At 46.1% G+C, this 21,197-nt stretch overlaps 2 protein-coding genes across 3 annotated transcripts in view; one reads left to right on the forward strand and one right to left on the reverse strand.

Annotated features, from left to right (window-relative positions):
• NECTIN4 (nectin cell adhesion molecule 4) overlaps positions 1-18,862 on the reverse strand; it is a 96,612-nt gene extending 77,750 nt beyond the window's left edge. The window contains exons 1-4 of the mRNA XM_083167188.1: positions 18,805-18,862; positions 18,218-18,571; positions 3,938-4,228; positions 1,168-1,279 (exon numbers count right to left, since the gene is read on the reverse strand). Coding sequence (XP_083023314.1) covers positions 1,168-1,279; positions 3,938-4,228; positions 18,218-18,571; positions 18,805-18,862 — 815 coding nt within the window. The remainder of the gene's footprint in view (positions 1-1,167; positions 1,280-3,937; positions 4,229-18,217; positions 18,572-18,804) is intronic.
• The window catches only part of LOC146049953 (V-type proton ATPase catalytic subunit A-like), a 269,656-nt gene that overhangs the window by 20,986 nt on the left and 227,473 nt on the right, over positions 1-21,197 (forward strand). The window lies entirely within an intron of this gene.

Raw genomic sequence — 21,197 nt, forward strand, 5'->3', positions numbered from 1 at the left:
AATATCATATGGGCATTATGGTGCATGGCATATTTTGTAAGGGGAATTAGGGTGTTTGGCATAATGTGTAATGGGCATTACTGTGTGTTGTATAATGTGTAATGGGCATTGAGGTGTGAAGCATAATGTGTTGTGGGGATAACGGTGTAATTGATACTTTTATGTGACCACACCGCTTTCTCATGAAGCCACGCTCCTACATTTTTGCGTGCGCTTACAGCGCAAACTCTCTCTTTTTTTAACTCATGGCACCAAAATTGTGCTACTATGTGGTGTAATTTGGAGTGGGAGTACTATTGTGTGGCCATTCCCCTTGCTTGTGAGATCACACGTTTTTCTTTTGGTGTGTGCTGTCCCTTTGTAAAGTTTGGGTGGGCGCAAATTTATAGTTTGCAGGAGGGCGCCGAACCCCCTAGCACCAACCCTGCTGACCAGCTTCTGTTCTCCAGGTGTATGGGGGAGGGGTTACTGCACAAGCTCATAGGGACAGGTGACATCAGCAACTGGTCTGGCTGGAATCTCAAGGTTTATGTTTTCCCACAAAGTTACTGGGTTGTCAGCGAGCTGGGATTTGTCCTGACCTGACTGGGAACCTGAAAGCTGTCACTGCTTTGCTTGGGGCATAAAGCTGGGCTCCCATATAAGTATATGATTGGTGCCACCTCTCACTGCAGCAATAGGCTCGAATGTCTCACCAGCAGTAGGCAGATCAGCATTGGGGCCTGGGTCTATGCTGGAGGAGGCAGGACTTAGATAAATACACAGGTGCCCATATTGTGGTGGGTGTGCTAATGTGTATACCCCCCCCCCCCCCCCCCATGTCATGTTATTCTGGTACCTGCCCTATACTAGAAGCTACATCTTGCCTACTGTGCAGGGACATGACGTCAGCCATGATGTGCAGGACTCTGCGTGTGCGGAACATAGGCCACGCCCCGCTCTGCACCGGGCACAACACGTATTACACCGATATGGGGAGCATTTCTGCTGTGTTCTCTCTGCTCATACTGGGCAATAATTCCCTTATGTAACCCATTTGTCTATGGGAGGAAATAACACATATATATTGTCAATTCTACAGATTGAATATGTAAAGGACCCAAGTTATATGAGATTATGCAATGACCTCACAGGTTATGGTAATATAATATATATATACAGCCTTACTTGAACCATTTGTATAACGGGGTTGGATTCCCATCACAAAGACAGGTAAGAGCAGCAGACTCTTTGCCAACAAACCAGTCCTCATGTCCTTGTATAGATACGTCCCCCAAATCTGTGAAGGAGACCAGATATTAGGCAAATGAAAACCAGTAACAACATAACCCTACCTGTGACAGGTAAGGGACAACACAGCACTATTACCTGTGACAGGTAAGGGAAAACACAGCACTATTACCTGTGACAGGTAAGGGACAACACACCCCTATTACCTGTGACAGGTAAATGACTACACACCACTATTACCTGTGACAGGTAAATGACTACACACCACTATTACCTGTGACAGGTAAGGGACAACACAGCACTATTACCTGTGACAAGTAAGGGACAACACACCCCTATTACCTGTGACAGGTAAGGGACAACACACCACTATTACCTGTGACAGGTAAGGGACAACACACCACTATTACCTGTGACAGGTAAGGGACAACACACCACTATTACCTGTGACAGGTAAGGGACAACACAGCACTATTACCTGTGATAGGTAACGGACAACACAGCACTATTACCTGTGATAGGTAAAGGACAACACAGCACTATTACCTGTGGCCCGTAAGGGACAACACAGCACTATTACCTGTGACAGGTAAGGGACAACACAGCACTATTACCTGTGACAGGTAAGGGACAACACAGCACTATTACCTGTGACAGGTAAGGGACAACACAGCACTATTACCTGTGACCGGTAAGGGACAACACAGCACTATTACCTGTGACCGGTAAGGGACAACACAGCACTATTACCTGTGACCGGTAAGGGACAACACAGCACTATTACCTGTGACCGGTAAGGGACAACACAGCCCTATTACCTGTGACAGGTAAGGGACAACACAGCCCTATTACCTGTGACAGGTAAGGGACAACACAGCCCTATTACCTGTGACAGGGAAGGGACAACACCGCACTATTACCTGTGACAGGGAAGGGACAACACCGCACTATTACCTGTGACAGGGAAGGGACAACACCGCACTATTACCTGTGACAGGGAAGGGACAACACCGCACTATTACCTGTGACAGGTAAGGAACAACACAGCACTATTACCTGTGACAGGTAAGGGACAACACAGCACTATTACCTGTGACAGGTAAGGGACAACACAGCACTATTACCTGTGACAGGTAAGGGACAACACAGCACTATTACCTGTGACAGGTAAGGGACAACACAGCACTATTACCTGTGACAGGTAAGGGACAACACAGCACTATTACCTGTGACAGGGGAGGGACAACACAGCACTATTACCTGTGACAGGGGAGGGACAACACAGCACTATTACCTGTGACAGGGAAGGGACAACACAGCACTATTACCTGTGACAGGTGAGGGACAACACAGCACTATTACCTGTGACAGGTAAGGGACAACACAGCACTATTACCTGTGACAGGTAAGGGACAACACAGCACTATTACCTGTGACAGGGAAGGGACAACACAGCACGGTACTCTTTACCTAGAAGGGCGCCCGTCGCGGGCATCGCGGGTACATTTATGTATGGCCGCGACGCGACCGACGCGATGCCCGCGATTTCCCATTGAAACCAATGTTAAACATGGAAATCGTGTCGGTCGCGTCGCGGCCGGCCATAAATGTACCCGCGATGGCCGCGACGCGATGCTCCCGATTTCCCATAGGAATCAATGTTAAAAGGCGCGATGGACCCGATTTTACTGTTAAATGGCTCAATCCACCCGATTTGGCCATAGGAATCAATGTTAAATGGGCCACAGAGCCCATTAACCCTTAAATGTGCCCCCAAATTTTTAACGCCACCCCACGATCCACGCCAACCCGAAGCGTGGCGAGCGCAGCGAGCCCGCGAGGGGCGGCGGTACGCGTCCTCCGACCTTTTCATGCCCTACTATCCACTAGGGCGTGGTGTGAGAATATAATAGTGTGGCGAGCGCAGCGAGCCACCGAGCCCAAAGCGTGGCGAGCGCAGCGAGCCCCGCGAGGGGACGCGGATACCTTCACAGTTATGCGCGTCCCCTCGCGGGCTTCACAGGTGTCCGTGGCGAGGCAGACACCTGTGAAGCCCGCGAGGGGACGCGTCTACCTGTGAAGGTATCCGCGTCCCCTCGCGGGGCTCGCTGCGCTCGCCACGCTTTGGGCTCGGTGGCTCGCTGCGCTCGCCACACTATTATATTCTCACACCACGCCCTAGTGGATAGTAGGGCATGAAAAGGTCGGAGGACGCGTACCGCCGCCCCTCGCGGGCTCGCTGCGCTCGCCACGCTTCGGGTTGCCGTGGATCGTGGGGTGGCGTTAAAAATTTGGGGGGACATTTCAGGGTTAATTTGGCCTATTTGGCCCCAAATCGGGTCCATTGAGGCATTTAACAGTAAAATCGCGGTCAATCTGCCGTTTTAACATTGTTCCCTATGGGAAAATCGCGGTGATCGCGGGCATCCCGATTTACCCGCGATGCCCGCGATGACCGCGATTTTTACCCCCGATCACCGCGATTTCAATCGCTGGCGCCCTTCTAGGTAAAGAGTACCCACAGCACTATTACCTGTGACAGGGGAGGGACAACACAGCACGATTATCTGTGACAGGGGAGGGACAACACAGCACTATTACCTGTGACAGGGAAGGGACAACACCGCACTATTACCTGTGACAGGTAACCCAACTACGTTGCCTGTGGCAGGCAAGTAACAACACTGCTGTTCTTTTAGTTACTTACATTTTACTGCAAGCACATGCGTGATTTTCTTCTCCTGCTGGAACCCTGGATGTGAGATTACACAGGTCAGCGGCTGTTCATTCATGGTGCGTGTTGGTACTACGTAAAAGTCGCTGGTCACAGAGGCAGATCGGGAATGAGTAAATGTGTTTGAAGTGTTTGTCCCGCTGACCTCAGTCTCCCAGGTCAAAGTAGGAATGGGGTTGCCCTCTGCAGTGCAAGAAGCAGCCAGGGTCCGGCCCACTCCTTCTACCAGCGATGGGCCGGGGTTCAATGTAGGTAATGGAGGAACTATAAAGGGGAACAACAAAATGTCAGGAGAAATATTGTCAGGTACATAGTATCATATTTCTTTATAATATCACTATACAATACCCTACCAATATGATGATGATATTAAATACTGCCATATAATATAATAATAATCCCTTACATGAATATGTATTATGGTATATTATTACTATGGCATATTATTATATCACAATAATGTAATATCTACTGTAGCTTCCCCATGTCACCGTTGTCACTAATAATAATATCCCAGTATAGCTACTATTGGTATACTCACACATCCATACCTCCCAACAATAGTAGCAATGGTAATAATACACACTTAACATAAAATACCCTACTATACTACAACGGAGGTTTAATTAACCCCTTCCTGACACAGCCAGTTTTTGCCTTCCTGACAGAGCCCTTTTTTTCAAATCTGACATGTATCACTTAAGTGGGGATAACTTTTTTTTGCTTTTACTTATCCCAGTGATTTTGAGATTGTTTTCTCGTGACACATTGTACTTCAAATTAGTGGTAAATTTGGGTCGATACAGTCTGTGTTTTTTTGTGAAAAATACCAAAATGTCGTAAAAAAATGGAAAATTTAGCAATTTGCAAAATGTTAAATTTTCTGCTTGTGAGACAAATAATCATACCACTCAAAATAGTTAATAACTAACATAGACCATATGTCTACTTTATGTTTCCATCATTATTTCAACTTCCTTTTAATTTTTTTGGACACTAGGAGGCTTACAATATGAATAGCAAATTCTCAAATTTTCAAGAAAATTTCAAACACTGATTTTTTTAGGGACCAGTTCAGTTCTGATGTGACTTTGAGGGACTTGTATGTGAGACACCCCCATAAATGATGCCATTTCAAAAACTGCACCCCTCACAGTATTCAAAACAGCATTTTGGAAGTTTGTTAACCCTTTAGGTGTTTCACAGGAATTAAAACAATGTGTAGGTGAAATTTCAAAATTTCATTTTTTTTTGCAGATTTGCAATTTTAATACATTTTTCTAAGGAACACAGTAGATTTTACTAGAGAAATGTGACTAAAAATTGATTACCCCAATTCTTTTGTTTTCATAAATATCCTATATGTGGCCCTAGTGTGCACGTTGACCAAACCACAGGCTTCATAATAGAAGGAGCACCTACTTGATTTTGGAGCCTCCTTTTTATGAGATTATTTTTTAGGCACCATGTAGGTTTCTAGGCACCATAAGATGCTAAAATTTAGGAACCCCCCCACAAGTGACCCCATTTTGCAAACTACACCCCTTAGAAAATTCATCTAGGGGTATAGTGTACATTTCAAACCCCCAGGGGTTTCACCAATTGTGGTACAACTGGGCAGTGAAAATTAAAAATTAAATTTTTTACACAAAAATGCAGTTCTGGCTCAAAATTTTTCATTTTCACAAGGAATGAAGGAGAAAAAGCACCCCAAAATCTGTGCCCCAATTTCTCCCGAGTACGGCAATGCTTCACATGTGACCAAAAAATACCATTTGGGTGCATGGCAGGACTCAGAAGGGAAGGAGTGATTTTTGGATTTTGCAGCTCAGATTCTGGTGGAATGTTGGTGGGTGCTATGTCGCATTAGCAAGACCCCCCAAGCACCAATACAGTGGAACCCCCCCACAAGTGACCCCATTTTGCAAACTACACCCCTCAGGGAATTCATCTAGGGGTATAGTGTACATTTCAAACCCCCAGGGGTTTCACCAATTTTGATACAACTGGGCTGTGCAAATGAAAAATTACATTTTTTACACAAAAATGCAGTTCTGGCTCAAAATTTTTCATTTTCAGAAGGTATGAAGGAGAAAAAGCACCCCAAAATCTGTGCCCCAATTTCTCCCGAGTACGGCAATGCCTCATGTGTGACCAAAAAGTGGCAGGACTCAGAAGGGAAGGAGTGATTTTTGGATTTTGCAGCTCAGATTCTGGTGGAATGAATGGTGGGTGCTATGTGGCATTAGCAAGACCCCCGAAGCACGGTGAAATGATGAACCTAATAATCCATAGATGTGTGGTATATTTTAAAACACTCCTTTATACATAGGCCGGGTTTGTCGGGGCAAGTTTCACAGTGGAAAATAGTTTCCTTTCTTATTCCCTTTTTATAGCAAACTTTGCACCTTTTTTGTGTCCTGCCCTTTCTTGCAGTGGAGGGGATTTCGTTAGGAAAATGCTGCCCTGGTACAAAACGGGGGCCAGTACTAGAAGTACTGGGGCCCTCTGCCTGCTGGTTCCCAAATATTAGGCCCTTTATGACTTCCTCTTGAAAGTGCATAAATGTCCCCCTCTGGCTGGTAGAACGGAATAGCACGTAAGCGTTATACAGTGCCATCTGGATGATATACACGGCCAGCTTCTTGTACCAGATTTTTGTTTTCCGCAGGGCACTGTACGGCTTCAGTACCTGATCTGAAAGATCCACTCCGCCCATGTACCTATTGTAATCTAGGATACAATTAGGTTTTGAGGTGTGGGTACTGGTACCTCGTACAGGGATGGAGGTGGTACTGTCTTCATGAATTGTTGTCAGTATAAGGACATCCCTCTTGTCCTTATATTTGACCAACAACATATTTTCGGTGCATATTCCCCTGCTTTCACCCCTTCTCATTACTTGGGCAATGTGCGTTTTTGGGAGGCCTCTTTGGTTCTTACGCACAGTACCGCAAGCTGCTGTACCTCTTGAACCAAGGGCCTTAAACAGGGGGAAGCTAGTGTAAAAGTTATCCACATAGAGGTGATAACCTTTATCCAGGAAGGGGTGCACTAAATACCAGACAATTTTTCCACTAACACCTACGAGGGAGGGGGGGCATTCTGGCGGTTCAATTCTTGAATCCTTCCCTTCATATACCCTAAACCTGTGGGTGTACCCTGAGGTGCTTTCACACAGCTTATACATTTTTATGCCATACCTTGCCCTCTTACTGGGAAGGTACTGGCAGAATTTAACCCTTCCTTTAAAATGTATAAGGGACTCGTCAATACAAATAAATTTTTCAGGGATGTACATCTCTTCAAATTTGGCACTGAAGTGATCAATGACCGGCCTGACTTTGAATAGCCGGTCAAAGGTGGGATCATCTCTGGGTGGGCACAGTGTATTATCGGTGTAATGTAAAAATTTAAGGATTATCTCAAAACGAGCCCGAGTCATGGCCATACGGTAAAATGGGGTGCTGTACAGAACATCTGTACTCCAATATTGCCTAATTTCTGGCTTTTTTACTATGCCCATATGTAACACCAGACCCCAAAACGTCATCATCTCTACTGCATCTACAGGGGTCCACCTAGCAAATGATGACGTGGGGTTTTGAGCAATAAACTGCTGGGCATATAAATTAGTTTGGTCCACCATTAAATTTATAAAATCATCAGAGAAAAATAATTTGAAAAAGTCAATTTCTCTGAGACCTGCTGAATCAAATTGGATTCCTGGGATGGCCAAAAACTCAGGAACCTGGGGCTCAAAATTGTCTGGTGGTGGGGTCCATACGGGATCAATCATTTGGGGGGGGGGGTCTCAGCTGCTCTACGGGGGCGTCTTTGAGGGGGTCCCTCATCAGCAGAGGAGGAAGAGGAGCTTAAGGCGAATCCTTCAAATTCCCCGCTTGCATCACTGGCTGTGTCAGAGTCAGAGTCAGAGGCAAGCATGGCATATGCCTCCTCCGCTGAATACATTCTTCTGGATGACTGGGATGACATTTGGGATGATATTTGGGATGCCATTTTTATTTTTGTGTTTCTGTAAGTGTAATGTTTCAACACGTGTATAGTGTAGGGGGGGTACAAACTTTATTTCAACACGGGGGGTATGTAGTGTGTAGTGTGTATGTAGTGCAGAAAAAAAAAATACTTTATACAGGAATTTGATCCCAATAAAAAAAAAAAAAAATTGAAGGGGTTAAAAAAAAAAAAAAAAAAAGGTCCTGCGCCAAAAATTGAGCACAGATGTTGGTCAGTAACGTCTGTCACTGAACAGCGCTCAAAGGCAACAGGAATTTGATCAAAAAAAAAAAAATAGATCAACCCTGTGCCGAAAAAGCTGATCAGTGATGTACGTCACTGATCAGCGCACAGTGGCCACAGGACACCCACAAAATCACAGTGTGTGTAAAAAAAAAAAAAATTAAAAAAAGACCCCACAGCACCCTCAAAAAAAAAAAAAAAAAAGGTGATCAGTGATGCGACACTGATTACCAGTGAGGGGCAGCAGGTGCACAACCTTTGGTGCAACTGACAGTGCAACTGGCAGCAACTGACAGGTATATATAAAAAAAAAAAACCCTGCACCCCCAAAAAGTTGCTGATCAGCACAGATATACTGATCAGCACAAAAGGGGGGGTAGCAGACACAAAATATAGCACTCTCTGTCACTCTCTGTCACTCTCTGTCTCTATCTCTCGCTATCTCTCACTCTCTGTCACTCTCTGTCACTCTCTGTCACTCTCTGTCACTCTCTGTCACTCTCTGTCACTCTCTGTCACTATCTGTCCCTATCTCTCACGATCTGTGACTCTATGACACTGCTGCAGCAGCACACACAGAAGTCACAAGATCCAGGAAGTATCCAGCTGCTGGCAGCACGCTACCAGCGGTGATCAGCGGTGATCAGGTAAGTTTCAGGCAAGGATCAGGTATGTATCACGACAGATTGGCACGGTGACCGCTCTGCACGCAATTCCAGACCGGAATGGCGTCTGCAGCGCAGTCACCGTTAGTTTAAATCACGCACCTTGGCTGTTATTGGTCCGTGGGTCCCACGGACCAATCACAGCCTTGGGGGCAGGTGGGGTGAGGTGTCGTCGTCACCGATGACCCCCTCATGCCCCCTGACGCCCGGCGGTGATTGACACCTGTGTTACCGAGCGTCTGATTCGCCAGTAACACAGGAAAACGCTGTGAATGGCTGTTCACACTGAACAGCCAATCACAGCGATCGCCGACGGGGGGGCGGCATCGCAGCCCCCCCTGGGCATGCAGGGACATGTCTGCTGTTAGGGACAGCAGACATCGTCCCTCTGTCACTGCGTCTCGAGACGCAGTGGCACTTTGAAGTCATGACGTATATATACGTCATGTGTCGGGAAGTACATCCCGGCCATGACGTATATATACGTCAAATGTCGGGAAGGGGTTAATAAGGTAACTACTCATAACAAATGTGTTCAACTCTTACATATATGTATAGTGAATATTGCTGCCTCGGTGCAGAGTGTTTCTTCATAGTCCCCATTCTTGTCTAAGCATTTGTTGTAATGGTACAGCAAGGCATCTATCCCAGCATGGCGGAAATCATGTCAGCTACTGACACACTACAGCACCCCTCTGGTCACTATATACTACACCTGTACTGCATACAGCATCTATACACACTACAGCTACACACACTACAGATCCCCCTCTGATCACTATATACTACACCTGCACTGCACACAGCATCTCTACAGCTACACACACACTACAGCACCCCCTCTGGTCACTGTATACTACACCTGCACTGCATACAGCATCTATACACACTACAGCTTCACGCACACTACAGCACCCCCTCTGGTCACTGTATACTACACCTACACTGCATACAGCATCTCTACAGCTACACACACACTACAGCTACCCCTCTGGTCACTATATACTACACCTGTACTGCATACAGCATCTATACACACTACAGCTACACACACTACAGATCCCCCTCTGGTCACTATATACTACACCTGTACTGCATACATCATCTATACACACTACAGCTACACACACTACAGCACCCCCTCTGGTCACTATATACTACACCTGCACTGCATACAGCATCTCTACAGCTACACACACACTACAGCACCCCCTCTGGTCACTGTATACTACACCTGCACTGCATACAGCATCTATACACACTACAGCTACACGCACACTACAGCACCCCCTCTGGTCACTGTATACTACACCTACACTGCATACAGCATCTCTACAGCTACACACACACTACAGCTACAGCTACAGCTACAGCTCTGGTCACTGTATACTACACCTGCACTGCATACAGCATCTATACACACTACAGCTACACGCACACTACAGCACCCCCTCTGTTTACTGTATACTACACCTACACTGCATAGAGCATCTCTACAGCTACACACACACTACAGCACCCCTCTGGTCACTATATACTACACCTGTACTGCATACAGCATATATACACACTACAGCTACACACACTACAGATCCCCCTCTGGTCACTACATAATACACCTGTACTGCATACAGCATCTATACACACTACAGCTACACACACTACAGATCCCCCTCTGGTCACTATATACTACACCTGTACCGCATACAGCATCTATACACACTACAGCTACACACACTACAGATCCCCCTCTGGTCACTATATACTACACCTGTACTGCATACAGCATCTATACACACTACAGCTACACACACTACAGATCCCCTTCTGGTCACTGTATACTACACCTGCACTGCATACAGCATCTATACACACTACAGCTACACGCACACTACAGCACCCCCTCTGGTCACTGTATACTACACCGACACTGCATACAGCATCTCTACAGCTACACACACACTACAGCTACCCCTCTGGTCACTATATACTACACCTACACTGCATACAACATCTCTACAGCTACACACACTACAGCACCCCCTCTGGTCACTATATACTACACCTACACTGCATACAACATCTCTACAGCTACACACACTACAGCTCCCCCTCTGGTCACTATATACTAAACCTGCACTGCATACAGCATCTATACACACTACAGCTACACACACACTACAGCTCCCCCTCTGGTCACTATATACTACACCTGCACTGCATACATCATCTCTACAGCTACACAGACACACTAAAGCACCCCTCTGGTCACTGTATACTAGACCTGCACTGCATACGGCATCTCTACAGCTACACACACACTACAGCACCCCCTCTGGTCACTATATACTACACCTACACTGCATACAACATCTCTACAGCTACACACACTACAGCTCCCCCTCTGGTCACTATATACTACACCTGCACTGCATACAGCATCTATACACTCTACAGCTCCCCCTCTGGTCACTGTATACTACACCTGCACTGCCTAGAGCATCTATACACACTACAGCTACACACACACTTACACTACAGCACCCCTCTGGTCACTATATACTACACCTGCACTGCATGCAGCATCTCTACAGCTACACACACTATAGCTCCCCATCTGGTCACTGTATTCTACACCTGCACTGCATACAGCATCTATACACACTACAGCTACACACACACTACAGCTCCCCCTCTGGTCACTGTATACTACACATACACTGCATACGACATCTCTACAGCTACACAGACACTACAGCTCCCCCTCTGGTCACTGTATACTACACCTACACTGCATACAGCATCTCCACAGCTACACACACACTACAGCTCCCCCTCTGGTCACTGTATACTACACCTGCACTGCATACAGCATCTCTACAGCCACACACACACACTACAGCTCCCCCTCTGGTCACTTTATACTACACATACACTGCATACGACATCTCTACAGCTACACACACACTACAGCTCCCCCTCTGGTCACTGTATACTACACCTACACTGCATACAGCATCTCTACAGCCACACACACACTACAGCACCCCCTCTGGTCACTGTATACTACACCTGCACTGCATACAGCATCTATACACCCTACAGCTACACACACACTACAGCTCCCCCTCTGGTCACTGTATACTACACATACACTGCATACGACATCTCTACAGCTACACAGACACTACAGCTCCCCCTCTGGTCACTGTATACTACACCTACACTGCATACAGCATCTCCACAGCTACACACACACTACAGCTCCCCCTCTGGTCACTGTATACTACACCTGCACTGCATACAGCATCTCTACAGCCACACACACACACTACAGCTCCCCCTCTGGTCACTGTATACTACACATACACTGCATACGACAGCTCTACAGCTACACACACACTACAGCTCCCCCTCTGGTCACTGTATACTACACCTACACTGCATACAGCATCTCTACAGCCACACACACACTACAGCGCCCCCTCTGGTCACTATATACTACACCTGCACTGCATACAGCATCTCTACAGCTACACACACACTACAGCACCCCTCTGGTCACTATATACTACACCTGCACTGCATACAGCATCTATACACACTACAACTCCCCCTATAGTCACTATATACTACATCTGCACTGCATACAACATCTCTACAGCTACACACACTACAGCTCCCCCTCTGGTCACTGTATTCTACACCTGCACTGCATACAACATCTATACACGCTACAGCTACGCACACTACAGCTCCCCCTCTGGTCACTATATACTACACCTGCACTGCATACAACATCTCCACAGCTACACACACACTACAGCACCCCTCTGGTCACTATATATTACACCTGCACTGCATACAGCATCTATACACACTACAGCTACACACACACTACAGCACCCCTCTGGTCACTATATACTACACCTGCACTGCATACAGCATCTATACACACTACAGCTACACACACACACACACACACACACACACACACACACACACACACACACACACACACACACACACACACACTACAGCTCCCCCTCTGGTCACTATATACTACACCTGCACTGCATACAGCATCTCTCCAGCTACACACACACTGCAGCTCCCCCTCTGGTCACTGTATACTACACCTACACTGCATATTGCATCTCTACAGCTACACACACACTACAGCTCCCCCTCTGGTCACTGTATACTACACCTACACTGCATACAGCATCTCCACAGCTACACACACACCACAGCTCCCCCTATGGTCACTGTATACTACACCTACACTGCATACAGCATCTCTACAGCTACACACACTACAGCTCCCCCTCTGGTCACTATATACTACACCTGCACTGCATACAGCATCTCTCCAGCTACACACACACTACAGCTCCCCCTCTGGTCACTGTATACTACACCTACACTGCATATGGCATCTCTACAGCTACACACACACACTACAGCTCCCCCTCTGGTCACTGTATACTACACCTACACTGCATACGGCATCTCCACAGCTACACACACACTACAGCTCCCCCTCTGGTCACTGTATACTACACCTACACTGCATACAGCATCTCTACAGCTACAGACACACTACAGCTCCCCCTCTGGTCACTGTATACTACACCTACACTGCATACAGCATCTCTACAGCTACACACACTACAGCTCCCCCTCTGGTCACTATATACTACACCTACACTGCATACAGCATCTCTACAGCCACACACACACACACACACACGCACACACACACACACACACACACACACACACACACACACACACACACACACACACACACACACACACACACTACAGCTCCCCCTCTGGTCACTGTATACTACACCTACACTGCATACAGCATCTCTACAGCTACACACACACTACAGCTCCCCCTCTGGTCACTGTATACTACACCTACACTGCATACAGCATCTCTACAGCTACACACACACTACAGCTCCCCCTATGGTCACTGTATACTACACCTACACTGCATGCATCAACTCTACAGCTACACACACACTACAGCTCCCCCTCTGGTCACTGTATACTACACCTACACTGCATACAGCATCTATACACATTACAGCTACACACACAATACAGCACCCCCTTTAGTCACTGTATATTTCACCTACACTGCATACAGCATCTATACACACTACAGCACCCCCTCTGGTCACTGTATACTACACCTACACTGCATACAGCATATATATACACTACAGCTACACACACACACACACACACACACACACACACACACACACACACACACACACACACACACACACACACACACACACACACACACTACAGCACCCCCTCTGGTCACTCTATACTTCACCTACACTGCATACAGCATCTATACACACTACAGCACCCCCTCTGGTCACTGTATACTTCACCCACACTGCATACAGCATCTATACACACTACAGCTACACACACACACACACACACACACACTACAGCACCCCCTCTGGTCACTGTATACTACACCTACACTGCATACAGCATTTATACACACTACAGCTACACACACACACACACACACACACACCTTACAGCACCCCCTCTGGTCACTGTATACTACACCTACACTGCATACAGCATCTATACACATTACATCTACACACACATTGCAGCACCCCTTCTGGTCACTGTATACTACACCTACACTGCATACAGCATCTCTACACACTACAGCTACACACAAACTACAGCACTCCCTCTGGTCACTGTATACTACACCTACACTGCATACAGCATATATACACATTACAGCTACACACACACACACACACACACACACACACACACACACACACACACACACACACACACACACTACAGCAGCCCCTCTGGTCACTGTATACTACACCTACACTGCATACAGCATCTCTACAGCCACACACACACACACACACACACACTACAGCATCCCCTCACCTACTCTGCATACAGCATCTATACACACTACAGCTACACACACAAACACTACATCACCCCCTCTGGTCACTGTATACTACACCTACACTGCATACAGCATCTATCCACATTACAGCTACACACACTACAGCACTCCCTCTGGTCACTGTGTACTACACCTACACTGCATACAGCATCCATACACACTCCAGCGACACACACACTACAGCACCCCCTCTGGTCACTGTATACTACACCTACACTGCATACAGCATCTCTACAGCTACACACACTACAGCACCCCCTCTGGTCACTGTATACTACACCTACACTGCATACAGCATCTATACACACTACAGCTACACACACACTACAGCACCCCCTCTGGTCACTGTATACTAAACCTACACTGCATTCAACATCTATACACGCTACAGCTACACACAATACAGCACCCCCTCTGGTCACGGTATACTACACCTACACTGCATACAGCATCTATACACATCACACAGCACATCCTCTAGCCATTGTACGCTACATATACTACACCTACCCCATATGCAGCATCTATACACACTACAGCACCCCATCTGGTCACTGTATACTACACCTGCACTGCATACAGCATCTATACACACATACTACAGCACCCCCTCTGGTCACTGTATACTACACCTAAACTGCATACAACATCTCTACAGCTACATACACACTACAGCACCCCCTCTGGTCACTGTGTACTACACCTACACTGCATACAGCATCTCTACAGCTACACACACTACAGCACCCCCTCTGGTCACTGTATACTACACCTACACTGCATACAGCATCTATACACACTACAGCTACACACACACACTACAGCACCCCCTCTGGTCACTGTATACTAAACCTACACTGCATACAACATCTATACACATTACAGCTACACACAATACAGCACCCCCTCTGGTCACGGTATACTATACCTACACTGCATACAGCATCTATACACATCACACAGCACATCCTCTAGCCATTGTACGCTACATATACTACACCTACCCCATATGCAGCATCTATACACACTACAGCACACCCTCTGGTCACTGTATACTACACCAACACTACATACAGCATCTATACACATTACACATCACATCCTCTAGCCATTGTACGCTACATATACTACACCTACCCCATATGCAGCATCTATACACACTACAGCACCCCATCTGGTCACTGTATACTACACCTACACTGCATACAGCATCTATACACATTACAGCTACACACACACTACAGCACCCCCTCCAGTCACTGTATACTGCACCTACACTGCATACAACATCTATACACATTACAGCAACACACACACTACAGCACCCCCTCTGGTCACGTTATACTACACCTACACTGCATACAGCATCTATACACATTACACATCACATTCTCTAGCTCTTGTACACTACATATACTACACCTACCCCATATGCAGCATTTATGCACACTACAGCACCCCCTCTGGTCACTGTATACTACACATACACTGCATACAGCATGTATACACATTACACAGCACATCCTCTAGCCATTGTACGCTACATATACTACACCTACCCTATATGCAGCATCTATGCACACTACAGCTACACATTACAGTGAACACTACATATACTACACCGGGTGCCAGACAGTTTCCTGACGGTCAGGATCCTGACTGACGTTACCCCAACGGTCGGGATCCCGACTGCCACCAGCTATTCTCCACGACCCCCACAGAGGGAGAATAGAATAGGTGGCGAGCGCAGGGATCCTGCAAGGGGCTTTGTTGCGCTCACCCTGCTGTCTGAGTCCGGCCTGTCGGGCTAATGACTGTCGGGACCATATACCACACAAACTGCACCTACCCCATATGCAGCATCTATACACACTACAGCTACACATTACAGTGTACACTACATATATTGCACCTACCCCATCTGCAGCAGCTATACATAATACATCACATATACACCGCACCCCCTCTAGCCATTGTATACTGCATATATTACACCTACCCCATATGCAGCATCTATACACACTACAGCTACACATTACAGTGTACACTACGTATATTGCACCTACCCCATCTGCAGCAGCTATACATAATACATCACATATACACCGCACCCCCTCTAGTCATTGTATACTACATATATTACACCTACCCCATTTGCAGCATCTATACACACTACAGCCACACATAATACAGCACCCTTTCTTAGTCATTGTATGTTTACTACACCATATGCAGCAATTATACACACTACAGCCACACATAATACAGCACATATACACAGCACACCCTCTAGTCACTGTGCACTACATTTACTACACCTACACCATATGCAGCATCTATATACACTACAGCCATACATAATGCAGCACATATACACAGCATCCCCTCTAGTCATGGACGACATATAGTACACTTACTGTATGCACACACAAACTACACAATAGCATACACCTGTGTTACCCTGGACACTCCCAGCGGTTTCCTAGGCACACCTACATTTCCTTGGCCATTACCTGCATTTTCCTAGGCACGCTTGCATTTCCCGGACACTCCCAGCGGCTTCCAAGGCACGGCTGCATTATCCTGGACAATCCCAGCGGTTTTCTAAAGCACTCCCACTAAACAGCCGATTTCCTATGTCCTGACAATCACCTTGCGAACGTTGTGCGTATAGAAATAATTGAAGGGTAGCCTCTTGCATGCGTACTGTGAACCTTGCCAATTCTGAGCCATGAGATCATGTCTGAATCGGGCCCATTATACAGCACAACATCTACACATTCTATACACACACAACAGCTACACATAATACAGCATCCATACAGTACAGCTAAACTCAGTATCATCTGCGAATATACCCCCCCCCCTCCCCTTTCAGAAAAAGCTTGTTGAGCAGCTATAGCAAATCACTGTCCTTGCAAAAACCACTCCTTAGTGGAACCCCTGGCAGAATCTGAAAAATCCAGCAGATGCAATACAGGGCAGCAGGAGATATGGGACTAAAACAGGAGCCTCCTGTAGGATCATGGAGGATAGACACTATGAGCTACACATAAATCCAGCACATATACAACTTACACCCTCTAGTCACTATACACTAGACCAGTGGTAGCCAACCCTAGCCCTTGAGAGCTACCAACAGTTCACAGTTTCCAGACAACTTAGCTGCTGCACTCATTACTCACTTACACATTTTAAAAGATCCACAGATGGAGCTAATTAGCTCACTTGTGATTCTGTGAGACTTGCAAAACATGCACTGTTGGTAGCTCTCGAGGACTAGGGTTGGCTACCCCAGCACTAGACACTCTTGGCAGCTATAGAGACTTTTCTTACCAAGAACATTTAATGTCAGGTCAGCCTCGAAGTTCCCGGCTGGAAAGGTGTTGGCCCGGCACTGGTAGATGCCTTCATCCGCCTGCACAGCATTCTTCAGTATTATTGTGCCATCTTCTGGATTCTGGGGAGAGTTTTCCCTAACTCTGCCCTTATACTGACTATACACATGGGACCCAAACTCTGTATTCAGGACGGCAATCTGGGTATCCTGGCCATTCAGGACTTTCTTTGACCAGACAATTTGAGACACCTTTTCTCCTTCCTGTGCTTCATAATGACATGCCAGAGTGACATCTAATCCCAGGACGGCTGTGATACTCTTCTCTGTCCGCACAATGCCAGCCGAGCATCCTGCAAGAAAAAGCAGGTTTATTATTAATGGGGCATTCATTTACATGTGCTGCTGCTATTGTCATGTGTGGATGATGGCGGGGGCCTTAAAGGCTGGATAACACAAAAAAGTACATTGACCTAGGATTTGTGCAAAATGCACCTTCTCCTTGACCACTTCTAGATCCATGTACCTTCTCTATCTACTTCTAGATCCATGTACCTTCTCCGTTACCACTTCTAGATCCATGTACCTTCTCCGTTACCACTTCTAGATCCATGTACCATCTTCATAACTACTTCTAGATCCATGTACCTTCTCCGTTACCACTTCTAGATCCAAGTACCTTCTCTGTGACTACTTATAGATCCAAGTACCTTCTCTGTGACTACTTATAGATCCATGTACCTTCTCTGTGACCACTTCTAGATCCAAGTACCTTCTCTGTGACTACTTATAGATCTATGTACCTTCTTTGTGACCACTTCTAGATCCATGTACCTTCTCTATCTACTTCTAGATCCATGTACCTTCTCCATTACCACTTCTAGATCCAAGTACCTTCTCTGTGACTACTTATAGATCTATGTACCTTCTCTGTGACCACTTCTAGATCCAAGTACCTTCTCTGTGACCACTTTTAGATCCGTGTACCTTCTCTATATACTTCTAGATCCATGTACCTTCTCCATTACCACTTCTAGATCCAAGTACCATCTCTGTGACTACTTATAGATCTATGTACCTTCTCCGTGACCACTTCTAGATCCAAGTACCTTCTCTATCTACTTCTAGATCTATGTACCTTCTCCGTGACCACTTCTAGATCCAAGTACCTTCTCTATCTACTTCTAGATCTATGTACCTTCTCCGTGACAACTTCTAGATCCAAGTACCTTCTCTGTGACTACTTATAGATCCATATATCTTCTCTATCTACTTCTAGATCCATGTACCTTCTTGGTGACCACGTCTAGATCCATGCACCTTCTTCATAACTACTTCTAGATCAAAGTACCTTCTCCATGACTACTTCTAGATCCAAGTACCTACTCTATCTACTTCTAGATCTATGTACCTTCTCCGTGACCACTTCTAGATCCAAGTACCTTCTCTCTTTACTTCTAGATCCATTTACATTCTCTGTGACTACTTCTAGATACAAGTACATTCTCTCTCTCTCTCTCTCTCTCTCTCTACTTCTAGATCTAGATCTATGTACCTTCTCTCTCTACTTCTAGATCCATTTACATTTTCTGTGACTACTTCTTGGAACAAGTACATTCTCTCTCTCTACTTCTAGATCCATTTACATTCTTTGTGACTACTTCTAGATAAAAGTACATTCTCCATGACTACTTCTAAAAACAAGTACCTACCTGCTCTCTTTACTTCTAGATCCATTTACATTCTCTGTAACTACTTCTAGATACAAGTACATTCATTCTTTCTCTCTAGATCCATTTACATTCTCTGTGACTGCTTCTAGATACAAGTACCTTCTCTCTCTACTTCTAATCCATTTACATTATCTGTGACTGCTTCTAGATAAAGTAACTTCTCTCTCTCTACTTCTAGATCCATTTGCATTCTCTGTGACTGCTTCTAGATACAAGTACCTTCTCTCTCTACTTCTAGATACAAGTACCTTCTCTCTCTACTTCTAGATACAAGTACCTTCTCTCTCTACTTCTAGATACAAGTACCTTCTCTCTCTACTTCTAGATACAAGTACCTTATCTCTCTACTTCTAGATACAAGTACCTTCTCTCTCTACTTCTAGATACAAGTACCTTCTCTCTCTACTTCTAGATCCATGTACCTGCTCTCTCTACTTCTAGATCCATGTACCTGCTCCGTGACTACTTCTAGGCCAATAGACCCATTCATTATGAATTAGTCCCTGACCAGATGTTCAGGGTTTCCGCATGCATATACTCCGGGATTAATTGCTTTGGCAAGTTTCACGCTCACGGGACTGTTCACTCCAGGATGGGAGGACCACAGGAGGGGAACACCCAACATTTTATAAGCAGCCCATGAGAACACAGGCATGGCGATGCCTGCTCTGGGCAGATGGCTGACTTAACATGATGTCGGTGCCCGTCCCCAGTTCGGTGTATAGCGAAGTGGCTGAAGAAATCATTGGATGGTCAGTGACCCTCGGCCACATGCAATGAGATGTGTTGCCGTATGCACCCAGGGAGAGGCAGGTGATGTTTACCTGCTTGCTATGCTGTTACATGTAGCATAGTGAACAGGTCTGAAATGGGCCCTATGCTCCTTCCCTACATCTCATTTCCCTACATCTCAGCTCTCTTACTCACCTACCATCTATACCAGCATCTCTTCTCACTCACCTCCCTACATCTCAGCTCTCGTACTTACCTACAATCTATTCCTGCATCTCCTCTCACTCACTTTCCTACATCTGATCTCTCTTACTCACCTACAATCTATACCCGCATCTCTTCTCACTCACTTCCCTATATCTCAGCTCTCTTACTCACCTACCATCTATACCCACATCTCTTCTCACTCACTTCCCTACATCTCAGCTCTCTTACTCACCTACCATCTATACCAGCATCTCTTCTCACTCACCTCCCTACATCTCAGCTCTCGTACTTACCTACAATCTATTCC

The sequence above is a fragment of the Crinia signifera genome, chromosome 12 (genome assembly GCF_055691185.1).
Source record: "Crinia signifera chromosome 12, ASM5569118v1, whole genome shotgun sequence".
Lineage (NCBI taxonomy): Eukaryota > Metazoa > Chordata > Amphibia > Anura > Myobatrachidae > Crinia > Crinia signifera.